The sequence below is a fragment of the Podarcis filfolensis genome (genome assembly GCF_964270895.1).
Source record: "Podarcis filfolensis genome assembly, chromosome: 6".
Taxonomy (NCBI): Eukaryota; Metazoa; Chordata; class Lepidosauria; order Squamata; family Lacertidae; genus Podarcis; species Podarcis filfolensis.
This window is the reverse complement of record NC_139609.1, coordinates 58,943,090-58,965,627: the sequence shown is the minus strand read 5'-3', so window position 1 is coordinate 58,965,627 and position 22,538 is coordinate 58,943,090. Positions and strand designations below refer to the sequence as shown.

At 43.9% G+C, this 22,538-nt stretch overlaps 1 protein-coding gene across 4 annotated transcripts in view; it reads right to left on the bottom strand.

The window, feature by feature from the left end:
* Positions 1-22,538, bottom strand: part of CNTN2 (contactin 2) — a 66,896-nt gene that overhangs the window by 8,034 nt on the left and 36,324 nt on the right. For 2 of the 4 annotated variants that reach the window (XM_083618195.1, XM_083618194.1), the window contains exons 5-22: positions 21,853-21,948; positions 19,234-19,443; positions 18,127-18,226; positions 16,951-17,126; positions 16,306-16,442; positions 12,950-13,079; positions 11,643-11,793; positions 10,336-10,463; positions 9,328-9,503; positions 8,975-9,095; positions 7,906-8,064; positions 7,641-7,790; positions 6,738-6,808; positions 5,121-5,355; positions 4,766-4,881; positions 4,318-4,504; positions 2,644-2,756; positions 1,774-1,942 (exon numbers count right to left, since the gene is read on the bottom strand). In XM_083618195.1, the coding sequence (XP_083474321.1) occupies positions 1,774-1,942; positions 2,644-2,756; positions 4,318-4,504; positions 4,766-4,881; positions 5,121-5,355; positions 6,738-6,808; positions 7,641-7,790; positions 7,906-8,064; positions 8,975-9,095; positions 9,328-9,503; positions 10,336-10,463; positions 11,643-11,793; positions 12,950-13,079; positions 16,306-16,442; positions 16,951-17,126; positions 18,127-18,226; positions 19,234-19,443; positions 21,853-21,948 (2,625 nt within the window). Of the gene's footprint in view, positions 1-1,704; positions 1,943-2,643; positions 2,757-4,317; positions 4,505-4,765; positions 4,882-5,120; positions 5,356-6,737; positions 6,809-7,640; positions 7,791-7,905; positions 8,065-8,974; positions 9,096-9,327; positions 9,504-10,335; positions 10,464-11,642; positions 11,794-12,949; positions 13,080-16,305; positions 16,443-16,950; positions 17,127-18,126; positions 18,227-19,233; positions 19,444-21,852; positions 21,949-22,538 lie in introns of all 4 variants that reach the window. The other 2 variants (XM_083618197.1, XM_083618196.1) reach the window with 2 other exon arrangements.

The following is a 22,538-nucleotide window of genomic DNA, read 5'->3' as shown; positions in this document are numbered from 1 at the left end:
ACTGTTCCTGTTCTGGCTTTGGATTAGCTGCTGGGGCCATGACAATATAGCTGAGCATCCAGGCCTATTCAAAACACCCCACTGATGGAAAAACATTTTTGAAATGGTTGAAGCCTATTGTGTGAATGCTTATGTACCTAGAGACATGGCAAGGGTACTTCAATCACCTGCAGTTCCCAGCTTCCCTCCCTATTCCGCCCATTAAATTTCTAGTTCCTCCTGTTACATGAAGGCTGTGCAGATGTTTCTCAGTTTGCCCTTGACTCCCAGTTTATCCTTCTCAGTCCATCTCCCACTGCAGATCTTTCTCTCCCTTTTACTTAAAAGAAGTGCTCATGGTAAGATAGGCTAGTTGAAGGATGCCCAACTTTTACTTACATAAGTGAAACAAAGGCCAGCCAGGAGAGAAGTATTCTAAAATACAAGCCATTTATAGTGGAATGTATTTGCACACAGAGTTTTGTTGATCTAGTCATTCAATTAGTGCACTGCTTAATTGATCACTCAACTGCTTGCGTTGCAATACATTTCTCAATATTATTGATTTACTGATGAAGAACTACTGTTTCACTCTGTTCTTCTCCAAGGTTTTTTTTGTGTGTGTGTGTGTGTGTTTTTAACCAAACCAAACACTGGCATGATTATTTTCTGACTTTGTTCCAGAGACCTTTTTGAGTGTGCAGCTGATGTAACAGTCCTGCTTCTGTGTGCATATGTGAGCCACTATAACTGGATGTCTTAGGAGTTTGCTTACCTCTTCAAAATGAATTTGAGACAACTAAACTTGAATTTTTCCTGGTGGTATGCAATGGTACACAGTACCACCACCTTTTATTGGGAAGGAGGAAGGAGGGGTTCTTGGACCCTGTCACAGCATTGAATCTCCTTCCCTAAGCTGGGCAAATGCTTCCTGGATTTTGGGAAGGAGGTGCAAGGCTCTGACAGGATCCTGGAGCCCTTCTGCCTCCTTCCCCAAGAAGGAATCGTTCTACATGTAATTGCTTTTCCTGGCCCTGAGGAAATTTTGCACCCAGGGCAACTGACCAGAGTACCGCCACCTTTCTTTTCTAGAAACAAAGTACTGGTGCTACCCCACCCTCCACCATGCTCCACTACTGCATTGCTTCTTCAACTTCCTAAACACAGGTCCCAAACACATTTCACAGTGGTGGTTGAACCTGTACTTCTAGGGTTGTCATCAAAATTCTTACTCCCTGGCTTGGAAGTATGAACCTCAGAGCTGCATGGCGCTTGCTTCAAGTGTAAGGTCGCCCTGTAATTCTTATCCAGTTAAGATTTTATTTAATCCAAGTCTGTGCAGAACCGAACTCCTTTGCCCCCTCATCACATATTTCAATTCATAGTAAACCCAGGGTTTGAATATGCATTAGAATGTTTATGGGATGGGTTCCATGTCCCATTTCACTAACAAAACAAAACGCTCTGACTAAATACCCATGGACCCTGGACAGGAGTTCAGGCAAGGCACACTTTCCAACTCAAGTGTGGAACAAGAGTCCTTATTCATCCTCCACACTGGAGAAATGTGACCCAGCACTACAGCATTCAATCTTGTTATTTCCCCAGCATTTATTCCTCTTAATTTTCCACTGTCACACCAAAGCAGAGAACCAAGTAACAAAGCCAGGGGAGAATAAACTTGCCCGTTACTAAAGGCAATTGATCCTGCCGTTTTTAACTTGCCTGCTGGGGCGAAAAGTTGAGCCTACACGATAAATGTAGAATAAGGAGAAAAGAGAAGAGCAGACGCACCACTGTTTCTCAGGATGCGCACCTCTGCTGGGACTCCATCTCCTCCTGGACCAGTCGTCCTGATTTGCACCACTGCATGAGTAGAGTCTTCTGGAACCATGATCTCAATCCAATTTTTGGCGGCTGTGTACAGAACAGGAGCTGAGTGCGGGTCCGACTGGTACAGCATCTATTGGGAGGAGGCATGTTGAGTTTACTGTTGTTGAGTCCCCTTCAACTTAAGGATCACTCCCATCCCTCAGTTATTTTTAAGGAACCAGTAGTCACAGGGGCGGCATGTGCGTTTTCCAATATCTTGCAGAAGACTCCTGAGCCTGATCTTGTGCAAATTTACTTGGGAGTTAAGCCCTTGTTCAGAAATCAAATGTTGATGGGACTTACAGATAAGGATGTGTACAGTCACAGCTACACATCCAGAGAAAATGGATGTGTAGAAAATGCAGAACCACAGTACAGAGAAAGAATGGAGCAGCCTTTTAAGATCTGGATTTAATTCCCTCGGGAAAGCTTAGCGGTTTTTAATGTATGTATTTGATAGTTGCCTTAGTTCTGTGCTGCACACAGCATTTTATTGTGCTGGTTGTGTATCTGGACTTTTATGCCGGTTGTCTCTTAAGTTTATTGTGGCTTTATTGCAGTATGGATTTACTGTTAGTTTTTATTTCATTTATTTTTTATTTGTGCAATGCCTAGAGCATTTATTTTATGAGGAGTCTCGCTCACTCAGTAAATTAATGAAATACCACCCTGCCACCCAGTGTTATTTCTCAGGGGGGTATACTTTGCACTGACTTATTATACTGCATTTCAGAAGTCAAGAATCCTTCAGCCAAGGGCGGTGGTGGAGGGGGGAGACTTTCTACAAGTTACCTTGTACCCAGTGACAGCGGACTCATCTGAATTGGCGACCACAGGATCCCACTTGATGCTAATGCTGGTGCTGGAAAACTTCCAGGAAATGTTGCTTGGTGGCCTTTTTGGTGCTAGAGGATACAAAATGGCAGAGATCTTTACTACAGCAACAGAAAGCAAGATAGAGGCCTACAGACAATGCTTTGGCTGATGAAATCCAATCCACACAACCCTTCCTCCCACCTGCCATCTGGCTACCCATTCTACAAATCTGGGAGCATTCCCTCTTCTCTCCCACCCATTCCTCCTGTGCTCCACTTTCTCCCATCTCCTCAGTCATTCTAGCCCAGGCACAGGCAAACTCCAGCCCTCCAGTTACCTAGGGATGATGGGAATTGTAGTCCCAAACATCTGGAGGGCTGGAGTTTGCCTGTGCCCACTGGTGGAGGAAGAGGAGTGCGGGGGGAACGCACCACCCCCGGCAGCGCGATCCCGGTGGGGTGCCATCGCAGCTCCCCCCCCCCGCCTGTGCTGGGCGCCATGCCTCTGCAGGTGCTGCGCCATGCCCCTGGAATGCGTGCCTGTCCTGCCCCCACCTGCTCTCCGCCCCCCAGTGCGGGAGTATGAAGCTCTGCCACTGCCTATGCCTGTTCTAGCCTCTTGGGAAAGGGCTGTAGACCAGCGGCAGAGCATGTAGAAGGTCCCAAGTTCCACCCCTGGCATCTTCAGGTAAGGCTGGGACTCCTGCCTGAAGCCCTGGACAGCTGCTGTCAGTCAGTGTAAATATTTTCTAATACTGAACTAGATGGACCAGTGGTCTGAGTCAGTATAAGGCACCACCCTATGTCTCTCCTCCCACCTTCTTACTTACCTTCTTCTTTTCTCCTCAATTCTTAGTCATCCCCATTGCTCTCTTGCTACCTCTCCCAATGTCTCTCCTCCCTGATGTACATGGACAGAATACACTGAGCCCTCATTGCCATAAAGATGATACAGGGAGAATTTGCTCCCCTCCCTCTCCAGCTCTAACTCTGGTAAATGGAAAGGGAATCCTCTCAGGGCCAGTTCTACCACAAGGCACAGTGTGCCATATGCATAAGGCATCAGATTTTGAGTGTCATTCAATAATGACAAATTGCAAATGTTAGAGGAAGCCACTCTGGGATGGATCTGCCGGAAATTTGGCAGCCCAAATTTACTCTGCAAGGACTCGTTTGCTTGCAAATTTCATCCACATATGTGAAAAGGGAGGAAAATGTTTAACGTCATTTGTAGCTTCTTCATGATATTAAATTGGGTGAAACAAAGCTTTGGACTTAACACATCAGATTCGGACCCAATTCACAAATCAAATCAGATGGATAGGGATCTGAAACAGATCAGGCTGCTTTCAAATGCTATGAATACAAGGCAAATGTTGTGGTTGGGGCACACCCTTAGTCAACACACAGACAACCCCCTCCCCCCAACACTATATAATGTATATACTTCTTTTCTGTACAAGAAGATAAACCCAAAGCAGCTTGCAAGTTGAAATAAATAAAATCATCGCAGATGCAACACACATTATAAGGCACAAAACCCACAGCAATAAAAAGAAAAAAACAGGCATCGTAAGCTACAGACACACATATCAGAGGTGACTGAAGTATTTACAGAGAAGAAAGGCAGGTTCAGCTAATGCTCACTCACGTGGTTTAGTAGTCATGAAACTGGTGGGAGGACTGGCTGGCCCAGTCCCAGCCCGGTTGTAAGCCCTGACAGCCACACGATACTTGGTGTTGGGTTGGAGGTCTGTCACACGTGCTGAGTTGACAAGTCCCGCAGTCCTCACTCTGTCAGCAGCCTCCTCTTTGTCACCATGTTTCCAGTACCGGATCTGAAGACAGGGACACATGGCAAGCTGAGCTCCTTTGACACTGAAGTGTTTTATTTTTAAGTCAGCAGTAAGACTATTTCCTCTGAGCAGCCCATATCAGCTTATCCGCAAGAGGAGATTCTGTTATGTTATCGGACTGAACTGAGGTGGCTCTGCAAACAGTTGCTGAGATGCCACCATGCCAGTCCAATGCTTCTTTTTGTGGGGTTGTCTCTGAACCTGAGCCTTGCTCCAGATCCACTCCTTCCCCTTTCTTCTTACCTCATAGCCCAAAAGGACTCCGTTCATTTCATGTTGCTCCACGGGATCCCAAGAAAAATCTGCTTCTGTGGCCGACACTGCCTTGAGAGTAACGTTAGAGGGAGCCACTCTTGGTTCTGTGGACATACAACAGCAAAACCTTGGAATTATGGGCAAATCTAATCCAAGTCTAGAAATATCTGCAAGGCGCAAAGATCAGGAGCCAGACACTTGGCCTCCTGTCAAAGGGCAAGGCAGGAAACAACTCTTGCAATGCTATTGATCTGGTGCTCTTGAGAGAAGCATCAGGTGGAAATTGAACTGAGCCGAAGCAATACTCGGAAGTATGCAATTCACTCTTACGATCCCAGCCTACCTTCCTCCGCAGAATGCACAATGGAGACCAGGCTCTCTGGCCCCTCCCCCTTCCTGTTGAAGGCCTTGATCTTCACTTCAAAGGGAGTATAGGGTGCGATGCTCTCATTGCGATAAACATAATGTAGGGATTCCGCATGGGGCACGCTTGCTGTCTTCCACACCTGAGTGCCTTCTTTGCGAAAAGAGAGCCTATATCCAAAGCCATCTCCATTTTGGTACTCCTGTTGCATTGGCTGAAATGCAGGTTGGGACCAGTTGAGGGGGGGAACAAAACAGAAAGACTCCACAACATTGGTCTGGATCCAGATTTCACATACACATGACATGCTTTATACAGATTTATGTACGCAACAGTGACATGCCAGCTGGACAAATGAGGAAGAGAACAAAAAGGAGGTAAAATCTGGACTCAGGTAGTGCAGTTTAAAATCAAGTATCCTTCCTAGAAATGACAAGTACTTAGTAAGGTTATCTGAAGACTTGTAATGAGAATTTTTTTACCTTTCTACATTTATTTAAATTTTGAGGTGTTTTGTAATGAGTTATATTAGAATTGGAAAATGCTATGATATAAAGGTTACCTTTGAAAGCCAAGAGGTGGGAGGGAAGGAAGTCAATAGGCTCTAAAGAGCCAAAGATGTTAAGTGGATAACAATGATGTGACTATATATGTTTAAATGGAAAATTAATAAAAATTATTTAAAGAAAAGAAAAGTACTATTCACATGGAAATAATCCTGGATCCTTCTTTAAAGGATTTGCGGGATTTGACATCTTTCTGCAGAGCCTGCAAGGGCCTGTTCCGCCAGGTCTTTGGTCGGGGTTCAGTCTGATTCTTTTATTTCTGTATAAGAACAAGCATTAAAGAGGCCTCCTAGCCCACTCGCAGGTCCTTTATAAGACCAGTGGTAACAGTTGACCCTGGAGAATATTAACCACTCTCAATTTTACCCATGGACTGCCATCTGTCCAGATTTTAATTTGCTCTGAACTAATTTTAAGATGTATTTTAATTAATTGATTGCCTGTTTTTATGTTCTTATGTTCTTTGTATACTGTCTTAGTTTTATGATGTTAGCCACCTGAGCTAACTACTACTACTACTACTACTACTACTACTACTACTACTCAAATAGGGATCTTTTTTTATATAGAAAAGAAAAGCCTATATTACTCTCGATTGATAGATTTATTTTACAAACACGTGCAAATTGAACTTCTTTATTAACTACTTTATCTGCATAATGGGATGGGAAATGGTGAGCTGGCACCAGAAGTGGCCTGGGAGGCGGTAGGATCCTTCCAGCAGTGGAGGTGCCACATGTGGCACATCTGCCCTAGAACATGGACTGGGGGGGCAACATCAGCCAGCAGGTGGACTACCTGAAGGCGGGATCCCTGCCCAATGCTATGACAAACTCTGGTAAGCTGTAACCAAAGAAAGCGGCGGTCATTGTCAACCCCTACTATTTCCATGTATTTGTGCTCCTGAACAACAAACATGCTTTGTCGCACGTAACACACAGTGATTATTTTGCCTACTCCTAGAAGAAACACAAAGAAAAACAGAGACCTGTCAGCAATGAAATTGCCCACTTTTGTGTGGCTGGCTTACCGCCCAGTTAATGATGAGTTCTCCAGGTGCTCCTCCTCCTCCATTGAGCCCAGATGGTGCAACAGTAGGGGCTGGAATGATCCCCCCAAAGAGAAGCAGAAGATGACATGTTAAATCGGAAAACAAAAGTCAAGCAATACTGCAGAAAAGCACCGTTTCAATAATTAGAATCAATCAACTACATCATAAAGAAGGTATATTGAAGCAGAGATTCAGGTAGATTGTCCCACTGAACTTTCACCTGTGAAATATGAGTGTCAATTTTTAAAAAAATATTTAAAGGACATCACTTTGGAAAGTCTAAGGAAGTCCAAGAATGCATGCACTTAAAAAAGGCCCAATAAATCACCACAAAAACTTTGTGGAGTTTTTAAATCAGATGTTGTAGTCCTCATGAAAATGTGAAGGTCATGTATCTTGTAAGTTCATAAGCTGAAGCAGCAATTGATTGTGACAACCACCGGATCAAAATAATTTCTGTGAGTCATTCCATCATTATAAGAATTCTGATAGCACCATGCAACAACAACTTCTTCTTCTTCTTCTTCCTCTTCTTCTTCTTCTTCTTCTTCTTCTTCTTCTTCTTCTTCTTCTTCTGGCTTTGGAAAATACCTTATTACATTTTTACCCCACCTTTCTTCCCTAAGGAGCTCAGGACAGCATACAACAAAAGTACAGGCACAATAATTAAAGAGTTAAAATCTGTTTCAGAATAAAAGATCACTAAGATAGATAAATACAGCAGGTGAGCGAAGCAATTTTGTAAGAAGGCATTTTCAGACGACACCAAAATGCTGATCAGGTGGGGGAACAGCTACAGCTCTACAGGGAGGGAGTTTCATAACCACAGGGCCCACCAGACAGAAGACTCTATCCTGCATCACCACCGGGTGGTATACTCACCAGCTTCTTTGGTGCGGATCTTGGTAGAAGGCACACTGGGTTCTCCCACTCCAAGGATGTTGCTGGCCAGGACCCGAAATTCATAATCCATCCATGGTATGAGGTTGGCCACTTGGGCCGTCTCTGCATTACCTTCAATATTTGCAGGATCTATAACCCAAAAGCATGAGAATAGAACAAATAGAGCAAGCAGTGCTAAAGGAATAACAGCGAAGCCTCCTACTGAAGCCTGTTCCGTGTGGGCCACTGCCCTCAAGACACTTACTGGTGCGCACTTGCTTCCACTTGGAGAAGAGTGGAGTGCGGGCCTGGATGACATATTTGGCAATGGGGCTGTGGTTATCAAAGCCTCGGCTCCAGCTCAGCTGCACAGTGGTGTCCTTGATGTCCCTCACCACCAACCCGCCAGGTGGCCCTGGAGGACCTACCAAAAAGGGAAGAACAACAGACATAATGACATCCCAGAACCACGTAGAAGAACATTAAGAGAGAGGAATCTTGCTTCATGATACATGTGCACATAATGCCTGTGCTAAAGGAGCTGCGCTTGCTGCTGTTTAGTTACTGAGCCAGATTTAAGATGTCCATTTTCCTACATAAAGCCCTGAACAACTCAGAGCTACATCTTCTCCTGACAGATTGAAGTCTGCAGATGGAGCCATCCTGATTGTACCAGGACCTATTAGGGGGGCAGTGCAGAGGAGGGACTTCTCCATTGTGGCACCTGCCATATGGATTGGGCTTCCCATGGAGATTAGGTGAGCACCAATCGTGTGGTGTTTTTGCCACCAATTGAAGACATACCTCTTTACCAAGGCTTTCCCTGATCCTCAGTATCTTCCTATATACAGAGAAATGTAAGGCTGTCATCACACAGCCCCCATTGAAGGATTTGTAGGAACACACCACAATTCAGGATCTGCATGAAGTAAACCTTTCCACCTTGTTAGAAAAAGGTTCCATCTCTCTCTTTTGCTTTAGAATGCAATTCTATATGTGAATGTGTATATTTGTATGAAATGTAACTGGGCAGCCCTTACTATGAGATCAGCCTTTGCCAACCCTCTATACTTTGGACTATCTTCAATGATGGGCATTGTAGCCTAAAACATGTGGAGGGCATCAGGCTTACTAGATAGAGCCAACTTTACTCTGTAGCTTGACCAGTGGGTGAGCTGGGTGGCAAGATAAATATTCAGCTCTTATACTGTTTTGTGGAGAATATAAGTTGGTTGTCTTTCTGGGAGTGGGAGCAGGAGCAAGTGCAGGCAGGGGACAACTTGTTTGGACTTGTCACTGCAAAAATGGTGGGGTGGCGGGACAGGAAAAATTACCTCTTACAACCAGCAATGCTGACTCAGAAGCACTGTCCACCACTGTCTGAGCTGTGCAAGTATATCGACCAGCATGTTTCAGCTGAGCGTTCAAGATCAAAAGGTCTCCAATGTTCTCTTTCTATGATAGAAGAATCAATAGGAATAATGTCAGAACCAATCTGAGAAATTGCGGCATGCAAGTTTAAAAGAGGAGAAAGGCAACAGAAAATCAGGCAGCATGTTAGCAGTGGGCAAATGATGAGATCTATCAGAGGACATCCCAATGAAAAGGTAGAAGTGTAATTGGTTCTCCTTGAATTGTGACCACCTTTCTGGAAATTATAGGGCATCATGGGATTTGCAGTACTCACTGTACTAGCTCGCTTGTAGTGGCCTTCGGACTTGACAAAGTCAATGAGAAAGTCATCCAGGAACCAAGTAAAGGTGAGGTCCATTGTTGGGTCATGAGAGGCACGGCACTGAAGGGTAATATTTTCACCTACATTAATGTCAGCACTGGATGGTGCAAGGGTGATTTTAGTGGCATCTGCAGAACAAGCAGGTGAGTCGATGGTTAGTTGTCAATAGTTGTTTGTGCGCATCAGTTTTCATTAACATAACACAGGCACAGAACAGGACGAATGGCATCTGTCTCTGAATGCAGATTTGCTGGTGAAAGAAAAATAACTATAAACTAGGAAAGCCCAGAGCACCTCAGTTATGGTTCTGCCATCCCCAAAAAATCAGTGAGAAGGACTGCAACACTGTCATCTTGAACCAGTTGTATCTTTTACTGTGGGCTTAATGTGGCTGGAAAGGAAGGAAAGCCCACTTTAATTACTTTAGTGAACTAGCAATACACTCTTCTCTTGCTGTAGTACTTGCAGGGCAGAAATGATGGCAAAATGTATTGTTGACCTTTCCATGATTGCAGTGTTTCTCAAACAGCACGCAGAGACCCGCCACATGGCCTCAGTGCCACAGCTTGCCCGGTGTTTCCTCACTTGCCTACCCCACCCCTAGCTATGCAACAGCCTTTCAGCTGGACTAAGGTCAGCCTCAATGATTCCTTGCATGGTGGGAGAGAGAGAAGTCTGAGGCTAGTGGGAGAGAGGGAAGGGCTCCCTCTTCTGAGGGGAAAGTGCCAGAGGAGTGCTGAAGGAAATGAGAAAATAAGATAAAATGATAAACAACAACAACACAAACTGCAAATAAAAAGGAAGGGGATAACTGAGGAGACCTGTTATGGGAGAAATAAGAGAATTTTGTGACTGTGGGCCTCAGTAATTTTCAGCCTTCTTGAGTAGGCCCTGGGGGTAGGAAGCTTGAGAATCTCTGCATTATTACATTTGGTCCCAGTGGCAATAAAATGCCCTTACCTCGAACTGAGAGAACTCCTGTGCTGTTTGCTTTGCCCATGAAATTCTCTGCGAAGCAGGTGTATTTGCCCTCATCTAACTTGCTAATATTCCGAATGATCAAGGTGCCATCTGGAGTGATGGTGATGCTGCAGTGGAAGAAGAGCCCATCAGGAGAAAGTGAGAGAATAATTCAGCCAACTACAGACCCGCTTGCCTGTCACGGGACATGTAGCATGAAGGCAGTGATGAATTCTGTCAAATGCATCAGCTAAAAGGTATTGGAAATAATACGTTGTATAACATTGACCTTCCAAAGACTGAGGTGCCACTGGGCTGCAGCGATAGCGTGGCAGCTCTGTTTAGTTTTGTTTTAGGAGATAAAGGAGAAAGGGTTACTGGGAGGAAAACGGGATCCTAAGTCCTGCCCCCTGTTAGGGGTTATCTTACATCTGGTCACCTGATAGCAGAAAGATGATACAAAAGGTGGAGGTGGGTCTCACATGCAGGCTGCAGTTAAAGGTGCAGCAAACAACTGGATAACTATGTTATTTTACAAGCAAACAAGCGACTCTGGTTACTTTTGGAAGTTTTAAATCAGCAGGCTAGGATATCAAACAGTAGCTGTGATTAACTTTCACCAAAAAGAAATACATGTCCTTACTCTTAAATAATTGGACAAGATATACATGCAAAGCTGAATACTCCCACATATGAAATACACTTATTTAAAGGATGTTGCCATTTTTCTGCCTCAAGCTGCCTGAAGGTGATGTGATTCAAGCCTACATTTTCACTGTGCAAATCCTTTGGGGATACTGTTCTCTGTACAAGCTGTTTAAGGATTGACAACTGTCTACCACTCTTCTAACCACTAATCATCTTGTGTGGCAGGGAGGACACTCCTTCGCAGTTTCAACACTGCTTCTTGCTTGCTAGATTTTCATAGCAAATGTAGGTGGTGCTCCAAAATCTAAGCCGCCTAGTACAACTGAAGTGCTGAATAAAAACCTCTCACATTCCTGCACAAGTCATACTTTTCCGTCAAGCTGCCATTTGGACAACAGATATCACTGCCCCCCTAAAACAATTCAAGGGGCTTAGAGCAGAGCCACCACGCAAGAAGATACTGCTTCTGAAGGATCAATCCTAAGGAGACTTACCCCACTGAACACACCGGGACACCCTTCCAAGTAAACACACATGGGATCAGTTCCACACAATAAATTTAAGCTAACCAGAAGCCAGCAGGATAGTTGCACTGAGAAGGGACTGCATGCTCAAAGCTACTTAGTCTTAGCTAGGAACTAGCTTAAGGGTCCTCATACCTGGAGCTATTGCTCAGAAGCTCAGTCCCTTTGGTCCAGAGTATAATGGCCTTTGGTGCAGCTCTTGGCTGGCAGTGGATAATGATTTCTCCGCCTCGAGCTGCTGGTATTAGTCGCCTCACGGGGTTTAGCCGAAAATCTGGAGCAAAGGCTAAAGGGGAAAATAGAATGATTAAGTAGGTTTTACGAATGCTGAGCCCTGGGAATGATAAAGGCAAGCTTCCTGTAGATTCTATAATAGTGCAAAAGTAACACGATAACATATATCACAGCTTCTGTTAAATAAAGTTGCCTGTCTGTTACTTGGACACCTAAAGTAATGTTGTAACAGGGAGGTGGCTCAGTGTTTAGTCCAAGTGAGACAAATTTAACTACGCAAACCTCCAATTCATTGAACAAAATGCAAATGTGATTGTGTTTTACACTGTGAAAATCAGCATGCTGCAAGTTCAGATCTCTGAAGCCCAAAATTCTGAAATTGAACACTTTGAAGAATAAAATGTCAAAACCTAAGCTTGATTAATACTTCAAAATAGCTACATCTTAATTTTTGAACAGAAAGATTACTGATTCCAAGTGTAATTTCAAAGTCAGAACTTCAAAACTCAAAACCCCAGAAGTCATTGAATTTGAAACTGATTGAAATGTGTGTTCAATGTCTAAAAGGGCAGCTGCCTGGTTTCTGTTCAGTCCTGTCAAAGCAAATGAGCCAGAAATACACACAGTTAATAAAATCTATAGTGCTAAAAAACAATATAGGGGGAAATGTTGTGGCTAATTAGAGAAGTTTAATTCACCTCTATTCATCTTACATCAGACTGAATTCACATACCAATATGGATGAAAAAGTCTGCTAGTTTCACTATGCATGTAGGCATATTTCAGTCTTGGCTGCGACAGTGCCTTGATCTTTGAGAAAAACCAACTGAGATTGGCCGTAAATACTGTATTGCCTCATAACCTAAGCAGATGTTGACATTTCAAATTAAAACCGTTTGAGTTTTCTTAGCTTTTTCTTGCCACTAAAACTGCTAGAATACAATCTGTTAACAGCAGTCCTCCAGGACTAAAGAAAATAAAATGTTAAAAATGAAATTCACCATGAAGCAATATGGCAAAGTATTAGGCCAGTCCATTATCTTACTGCTTTTTAGACAGGGAATCTGCCAATATTTAAGATTAAAATCCAAGCATTAATACTAGTGAACAAGTCCCATTCAACACACAGGGCTCACTTCTGGAGAAATAACCCCCTTTCTAAAGCATATCGGTATTGCCCAGACAATTCACAGAAATCCAGAACGTACCTTGCACAGCCAATTCAGCACTTGCATAAATGCTGCCATGCTTGTTCTCTCCTACACACTGGTACATCCCAGAGTCCTCCATTGTTAACTTTAAAATCCTCAAATCCCCACTATTCACTTCAATGCGATTCTGTGCAAACAAGTAGATTAGGTAGTTAGATCACAACACAGAGCATGAAATGCAAGTGCTATATACATAGAAGTGAGCTTCAGTAGAGAACATCACATTACCCCTCTCAGTAGTGACACGGTTGTGCTGTTCAACACATTTGCCCTATTCTGTGCCTGCTGCCACTCACGTGTCTCTGTGCATGTGCCTAGGGGGCATGGTTAGCCTCTGCCCTATGGGCCCTCCAAATCTGGCCCTTTGGGCTTTCTTTCTGCCCCAGGGGAGTCTCTTTAGGCCATGGTCTGTATCCAAGGCCATGACCCCTCACTGTTCCTCAGCAGGTTGTCCTGAATGGAAAGTTTCATTGAAAGGTGATCATGCCTCTTGTTTGAATGGAGATATGTGTATTTGTTGTAATGAGTTTATGTATAGAAAACTCTGCCTTTTTCTTTGCTGGAATTCAGCCTACCAAACACAGGTAAGAGACATTAACTTCTCTGTCAACTTTAGCCTCTGGCCCTGCCTTCCATTGCTATACAGCCCTTGGAAAATTGTCTATAGATATAGACCAAATTTGGTATACAGAAACAGTGCAACAACTGAAGCACAGCAGATGTCATCTCTAAGGATATCTGTCCAGTTTAAAAAGCTATTGTTTGATATTTTGCTCACCCAGAGCTGGACATATTGTCTTGAAAAACAGAACAATGCAAATGAATATGCTATGTTCTCGGCAGATTCACTCCATTGAATGTCTGACCCCAATATTTATATGTAGCCCACGCTTTCATGCCCAGAAATTTCTCCCCAGAAAGACATCAGTTTATAATTTAAAGATCCTAGCATTGCAATGCAGATTAAAAATATCCAGTAGCTGAGGGGTTCCAGTCAGACAATTTAGAAGTGGCAAATAAGAACAAAACGACTATGGGGGAAAACAAAAGAAACAAACAAAAAAACACAACAGTTTTTGAGGCAAAAGTTAAGGCTCAAGTTCTTAATGCATTTCGAAGCAACTGGGGTCTCTCCCATGTGTACAACAATGTGAGGCTGCAATCCTAAAGTCATGTATCTGGGAAGAGGTCCCCACTAAATTCAATGGAACCTACTTCTGAGACAAATATACGATTATGCTGTGGAAAAGGAGCAGAAAGAGACATTCAGGAGCATGTGTACTTCTGTTCTTACAAAGGTCACCCCGGGTTTGTTTTTTTTGTTTTGCTATTTGTACATTAAGGTGCAGCTCTATCAATTCCAACTTTAAAGCAGCCATGTAGCAATCCTCTTTGTTGCAGATAAAAAATGTGGCACACTGGTGTAGCAAAAGGAAAGATTTATGACACAACAGAGGCCATCATACAAGGCAACCAAATCAGTTTCTGAGCCAAAACTGGACCTAAACCCCAGTTGATATGGGGTATAGAAAATCAGTTTCCTCCAAGAGCACCTGGATCTGGTCCATGACCACCTGCTCAGGAACCTTGCCCAAGAAGGGGAGATTGGAAACTGAATGGCAATTACTTAGGTTTTCTGAATTCACGGAGGATTTCTTGAAGAGAGGTTTTACCACAGCTTTTTACCCTTGCCTTTTTACCATTCCCTCTCGCATGGAGGCATTAATCACCTCACTGGTCCTGCCAGCTATCCTCCTCCTTGCTAGTTTTTACCTGCCAAAGGGGGGCAAGGGTCCAGAGAGTAAGTGGTCACCCAGACCAATCGAAGTACTTGTCCACATCCAGCCTTACTAACTGAAACTTATCCAACATAACAGGGCTAGACAGTGCTCTGGACACCTTTAGAGATTAATCTGCTGTAACAGTAGAGTCAAAGTCTTGGCAAGATCAAGCATTTTTATTCTCAAAATGCTTTGCAAAAAAAATCACAGTGAGCTACTGTCAGTTCTACCACCTCCTTTGAACCAAACCATAAAAGGCCCCATACTACCTGGAAAAGCTCTGCTGGATGTCAAATGAGGTTCCCATGGAGGCAGCAAAGTATGCCTTCTTTGCTGCTTTCACTGCCACTAAATAGGCTTACGGTACATAGCTTGCTCTGTATTTTTATCATGTATTTCTCTGAAGGGTAACAAGGATTTCTGTATTTAAAGCCCTTCCTTTGTTTTCTGATCTGCTCTTGGAAAAGTCACACAATGTTAGCTAATATGTGAACTCCAAAGTCCACTACCCTTTCATGTAAGTCTCTCGGCTTTAGTACAACTTTGGCTTAATCCTTATTCTTTAAGCTTTCTGCCTTTGCATCAAAAGCCTTTCAGTTAAAATATCCCCTAACAATCCAAATTAACATGTTTGCTTATTACCCAGTTATAGCTCATTCACATCTTGAGTACCACTAATTCTTGCTAAGTTAATACCGACTGTGATTAATGGGAAGATCGTACGGAATGTGAGCGAAACCAAATTGTGACATTATTCATTCAATTAACAATTGTGTGATTATTTTAAAGAAAAACATATAGAAAAACATATGCTGAAAAAACATATGCTGGGGGACGGGATTTGGACTGGGACCTCAAAGGGGCATTTAACCCTTTGCCTTGGCTGCGGTCCAAATCCAGGCTACCCTGTACAGCTGCTACGTGCAGCTAGGAAAAACATCCCTTTGGTGCAAGAACCAAAATAAAATCCTCCTCTCCTCCTACACAGTTCTGATCCAAATCAGTCTTCCCCAGAGCTACTTACTACTTCTTAATTATTACTTTTTAAAAATCATACAACTGCTAACTGCATTCATAATGTCACATCTAGTTTGGGCCTAAGAACATAACCAGGAGAAATGAGCATTTGAGGTTGTTTCCAGGTAGCTACTGGCTTGAGTTTACAGAATTGACAACAGGTGGCCAAACACAGGACGGTAGGGAGTGTCCACTGGTCTACCCAGCTCAGCACTGTCTACATTGACTAGTAGTTGCTCTCTAGGACAGGAGACTTTCCCAGCCTGGAGATGCTGGGGATTGACCATGGAAACTTTTGAATGCAGGGCAGATGCTCTACCTCTGAATCATGGCCCTAAGAATGCTCAATCCTTTCTCTTGACCTTAGTATGGCAGCTCCTAAGTTTTCTATTAGTTAGTTAGTGGCAGATAGCCTGCTTTGTACTTTCAACTGTGGTTTCCGTTGCTCCCATCGTTTAAACAGGTTTCACATTTATTATTGCGTTTTTATGTGGCATTTCTATTTTGTACCCCACCTACAAAAGGTAACCACAATGCCACTGACAGATGGGATACCTGAGAGGTTAAGGGCTGCCCGTTCCGTAGCCATTTGACGGTAGGCCTTGGCTTGCCAGCTGCAGCACAACTCCAGCGAAGGTCTGCTCCGATGTCAGCCTCTTTGTCTGAGATGACCTTCAGCCATTCTGGCTGAGCTATAAAAAGAACAAGAAGAGAACAGGACGTATTCACTTCAGACAGGAAGCAGTGTGAGATTCATGATGCTCAAGTTGTGGTGGGAATTTATTACAATGTGCAACCCCTAACCTACCACATTTCATTTCCATAACATTGATTTATTTTTTTAAAATGGGGAAAACGTGTAACTTGGAGGTTCATAGATTTGAACAACCCATCTTAGCCCTAGATTCTGCAGATTATTCCATCCTTAGGGATCCCTTATTTCATCATTATGCTTTAGGTTTCCACCCTCCCTGTGCACTATTTGGGAAATACGGAAAGCAAAGAGAAAGGTTCAAGAGGGACCTCCAACTTTCTTTTCATTTGGATCAATGTACTAGGAAAGATGTAGAGCTGATGGCTGCCTGTCAGGGGATTGCTGTGAGCTCCAACTATGCTGCCCCAAGCATTCTAACGATGGCTGGGATAGAAATATAATAAAAGGATAAGGTACTTGTGAAGGAACCTCCAGGAGTGCTTTACCTTGGATGATGATGCGGCCCCGATAGGTGTCTTTTCCTTGGGCATTTTCAGCTTCACACTCATAAGTGCCTTCATCTTCAAAGCCAATCTCCTTAAACTGTAGAAGGGGCTCCGTTGTGATCCACTCAGAGGACTGGCTACCATCCAACTTCCGCCATTTTATTCGAGGGACAGGGCTAGATTATAAATAAACCTCTGTAAAAGGGCACTTCAAGCTTCAGCATCAATGCAACAGCAACAAACACTGGAATCCAGTGCAATTCAATTATTTCCCTTTCCTTGTTGTGAGCATTATGTCTTCCATTTTTTAAACTAGCCAAGCTTTTCTCTTTGACCTGTTAGTAAACTATCATTGTCTCACAACCCACACCTTAATTTACAGAAACAAGAGTTCTGCTGGCATTCAAGTCTTCTTACACATCATATCCTCTTGATGGCGGGGGGGGGGGGGATCACTACCGCCTACCCACCTGTGATTCTCAGTTTGGTGTGGTCTTTGCACATGCTCAGAGGCACTCTTATTTATTACACCATCCATTTGAAGGCAAATGCATAACATTAAAAACAGATTCTGGCGAGTTCAGGAGCAGCCCATGCGCTATTTTGGTGGGGTGGGCAGTGCTATGGCGCCTTCCTCTTGACTGCTTACCTGGATGGGCAGGGCCACCCAGGTGCACTGGCAGCACCTGGTTGGCTCCATCTGTGCACCCAGGCAGCCCTGACTTCACTGCTGCCCTGTACCATCCAGGTAAGTGGCAGCATCACCAATACTGAGAGGCTGACTCCACATCACCACACCAGTCACTTCTGGGTGGGTCCTAGCTCAAACTAGTCAACATTTACTGTCCAACACCCAAAAGTCATCTAAAGGATTATTAAATATTTCAGATTATTAAAAACCTCACTCACAAACAGGGCAAAGGAGTAAAATAGATGGGGAATAGGGCTTCATCAAATGTATGCTTGGTTATGTTCCAGATAATGCAGGCTATGATCCTCAAACTTTCTTCAGGACAGTTTCTTTGATATTTAAAACAGCAGCTCTCTTCCTCCTTGCTCTTCTGTATTCTTGTTCCTCAGAACAGAGTCTACAATATTCAACTCCTAACTACGTTGGCCTGCAACTTTTCTGCTGTCACCAGCAAGAGGCTAAATGCAGTTGACACAAGTACTCACTTCCCAAAGGCAAAACACTCCAAAGCCACCAGCTGCCCGGCCAGAGCATAAGTGTCAGAAGGAAACTTGGCTTTAATGCTGGGAGCAAACGGCCTGGAATCTGTGGGAAGGGGGACAAGAGGTTGAAAGCTTTAAAGCTACCCATGCAGGATGTTGCAAAGCGCAGGCCTCCAAAATGATTCATCTTTGAGAAAGTGCACGTTCAAAACCCAATAAGTTAAGTTCAGCATTTACTTCTTTGTGTATTTGCAGAGCCAGTTTTTACATTACTGGTGTGGCACAGCCGTGGCTGCCACACAGCCATCACCCACACTGCTCTGACGTAGCTTGTGATGGAAGAGGAGAGCGATGAGTAAGGAAATCCTGATCCACCTCTGTTCCATCTAGCTCAGTGTCATCTACACCAGCATCCCTCAGCCTGGCGCCTTCCAGATGTTTCTGTCAGCAGCTCCCATCACAATTGACCTTTGGCTGGATGAATGAGGCAGATGAGAGTAGGAGCCCAACAACATCTGGAGGACACCAGGGTGGGAAAGGCTGGGATAGACTGACAGCCCCTGGCTCTCCAGGGTTTTAGACAGGAGTCTTTCCCAGCCCAACCTGGAGAGACCAGGGATCAAACTGGAACCTGCTACATGCAAAGCATGTACCACACCATTGAGCTACAGCAGATCCCCCTGAGGTGGCCTTAGGCCAGTCACTCTCTCTTAACCTGTCCCAACCTAATCTGCTATATGGGGATGGTAAGAACAACCTACCTCTCCACCCACAAAAAAAATCAGATCACCAAAGCCACTGGTTGGCTCCAAGGAGGAGGATTCAGACGGCCAGGAAATAAGCACTGAATATCACCCAGCTGCATGGAAGGCTCCCCACTCCCCATGAATAGTACAACAGGGGACCCTCTGGCATCTTGCAGTCCCAAGTAGGCAAGGAACTGCTCATAGGACCCCATACATGGCTGGCAGGTATGTTTGGCTTGGTGGGTCACAGGCTCTGCAGGTCTACTTCAGAAATGCCTCCATCTAGAGTTGGCCCTCCTTGGGCATCTCTCAGAGGGATCTGTTCAACTGGGCTTCCAACATTGTGGATCGCCAGTGCACTGACCTTCTCTGAGAAGATTGAGCTGAGAAACTTTGCTAAAGACACTCTTCTGAATGGAATCAATCTGGCCAGTGACAAAGCAGGAGTAGTTGCCGAGGTCAGAGGCCTCTGTCTTAGCAATGTAAAGGTTTCCCGTTTTTTGGGAGATGAAACGCCTTCCGTCTGCTGGGATGAAGTTGGGGAATTCGTTCACAAACCAGCGGTATGCAAGTCCTGTGTGCAAAGGAAGAGAGAGGGAGAGGGAGAGGGTGAAACACTGACTCCTCTGTATCAGAGTGATGCTCGGAGGCTGACCTTGGTACGCTATTTCCCAGACTGAGACACAAACTAAGTCCAGTAGCTATTCATTCACTCTGAACAAAGAAACAAAAGTGAGAGTATTTGTTGTTATTCTAGACGGGATGTACAATGCTCCCACAATGTTCATTTTTAGAGAACTGAACCTGATGCCCTCCAATTTCTTGACAAGAACTTTGGACCGGCTATTGGTTTCTTCCTTTACTACTTCCGACTCCTCATACCACAGATTGTGGGCTAAAGTTCAACAGTCCTGTGGGTCTCAGCCAGAGGTTTCTCAAAGTTTTCCATACCAGAATTCCCTTTCTTCCACCCCCATCCCCACAAGAGATCTCTTCTCATTCACATGCTCTTTCCCTTCCTTACACGCACTGCAACCCCCCACCCACCCAGTAATAATCATGTCGTCCCCTGCTAACCAAAATGTGTAGGGTGGAAGGTAGAGATGAACTGAAATCACATCCCTGAAATATTCAACTACAGATTTGCCTATACAAAGAGCATTAATGATTCAATTTCTACAATATCAGCTTCTGGCATGAAATCGACAGCACTGATCTTCATTGTTTCCTGGGAGAATTCCAGAATTCACAGCTGCAGAATTTAGTCTGAGATGAACAGAGCAATTCATGCTTCTCAGAGAACATTTCAGTTACCTGTACATACAAGAAAGCATGGGATGTAATAAACCAAGACCTACTGTGAGTAGACCCACTGAAATGAATGAATGAACCTAAGTTAAACAGATAAATTACTTTCCATGAGTCTACTCTGAGTAGGACTAGCATTTAATACCATCCCATGGCAACTACTGTTTACACTTGATAAACAGGTTATTGCTTCATCCATAAAGACCGGGCACAACTTAGGGCTTATCTACGCCTCTCTTTGCCTGCTGCTTTCCCTTGGTGATAACCTGCAGTTTAGCAGATTATTGGGTTTTCCATGGACTGCCATTTGTTCCAATTTAGCACGAAAGAGGTTTTCCAAGGGACAGTGGCAGGGCAAAGGGAAAACTGTTCATACCTATATGAACAAAATGGAAAAGTTGGAGCTTTCTTTCTTTTCTTCCCCTCCCCCCTTTTGTTTAATTTATTTCAATCTGATATAAGATTACAAAAAAGACTTCTCAAAGACAATGTAATTACAATATAGATTCCAGTATATTATAAATGTTAACCATTAATCAAACAGAGAGACATTTAGATACAATACATTTCTCCTTTGGGATAGAGCCTTGGTAGTTTATCAATTTCTGCTGTGCTGAAGTCTGGCTTAAGCATTCTCATGTAGAAAACAACGGCAGCATGTTTCCAGTATTTTGCAAGGATAATTGTTGCCACAAAATTTAAAAAAACAGTGATTTTAACAGCAAAAGGAGGACATGATTACATAAGGTGTGGAGAAAGTGGATTATTTTCTCCCTTTCTCATAATATTAGAAACTCAGGGCCATCTAATAAAACAGAAAGTTGGAAGATTCAGGACAGTCAAAAGAAAGTACTTCACAGTTGACTATGGAACGTAGGGCTATCAAGGGTTCCTAGATGTAACAGGTATGTTCTACCTCCATGATCAAAGGCAGTAATGATTCTGAGTACCAGTTGCTGGAAGCCACGAGATGGGAGAGTGCCTTGCTTGCTGGTTTCACCAGTAGCGTAGCGTGGGTTGTCAGCACCCGGGGCAAGGAAAGTAATTTGCGCCCCCTAACCCGTGGATTTTAGCAGGGGGCAGAGAGCTGCGAGTGCAAGCGCGCCCCCCCCCGATGTTGCGCCCGGTGCGGCCGGCCCCCCCTGCATCCCCCACGCTACGCCACTGGGTTTCACACAGCCATCTAGTTGGCCACTGTGAGAGCACGATGCTGGACTAGGTGGAACAGCTGGCCTGATCCAGAAGGATATTCTTAGGTTCATATGAATTAACTACCAAACAAGGTACACACTTTAAAAGAGCATTAGACAAATTCATGGGTGATAAGTTTATCAATGGCTTCTAGCCCAAATAGTGATGTTCTGCTCCAACGTTTGAGACAATATGCCTCTGAATACCAGATGTTTGGAACTTAAAGTAGAGACAGCTTATGTCCTGCTTATGGGCTTTCCATGGGCATCTGTTTGACCGCTTTGAGAACAGGCTATTGAACTAGATGGGCCTTAGGCTTTATCCAGCAGAGCTCTGATTATGTTCTCATGAAAGGAATGGCTTTGTCCAAATTGCTAAACACAATTGTGTATGGGTTTATACCATTAGCTACCCCTGTCATTTGATGGATTGCACCCTGAATATGGGTGAGAACCTCATTTCTAGTGTGCTGTCATTGTCTCACCTGGGTAATGGGGAGGTGGGCTGCAAGTAAACATCACCCCCCAGCCCTCTGTAACCCTCACGGGGTCTCGCTCTTCTGTAGAGAATTCCTGCAAAACTAAACACAAGAAATGAGTGGAGGTGATGAAACATGAGCTATGGAAGCCTAACAATCTTACAAATTAGATCTTTCTCTGCTCAGAGAGAAATGATGCTAGTTACAGGCAATCATGCTTCCATCATATCAAAGGGAAATTAAATTGAGAGAGTAACGGCAGATGGCATCAGCAACAGCACTCAGAAAATGTGCTGGGTATGAACTAGCTAAATCAATACTATCCCCACTGCAATTTCTATCTATCTATCTATCTTTTTCAAATGTATATTCAGCCATTTTGGTCATCAGCGGCTCCTAAAAATGGCTTACAAATTTAAAAAAATACACACACTAAAGCAAAAACCCAAGATTAAAACATGTGAACACCTCAATGGACAAACAATAAAACATCAGAGCAGCAGCACCAAGATAAACAAATTAGAAGGACTCAACCCCCTGTTGTATGAAAGGAAATGCTTTTGCTATCTTTCAAAAAGCCCTTGGTAAATCTGTCTGCTAAACCACCCTGGGTAATCAATTTTACAGAGTGAGTGGCACCACCACAAAGATCCTACCCCTCATGTCAGAAGTCTGAGGCATACATAAAATTC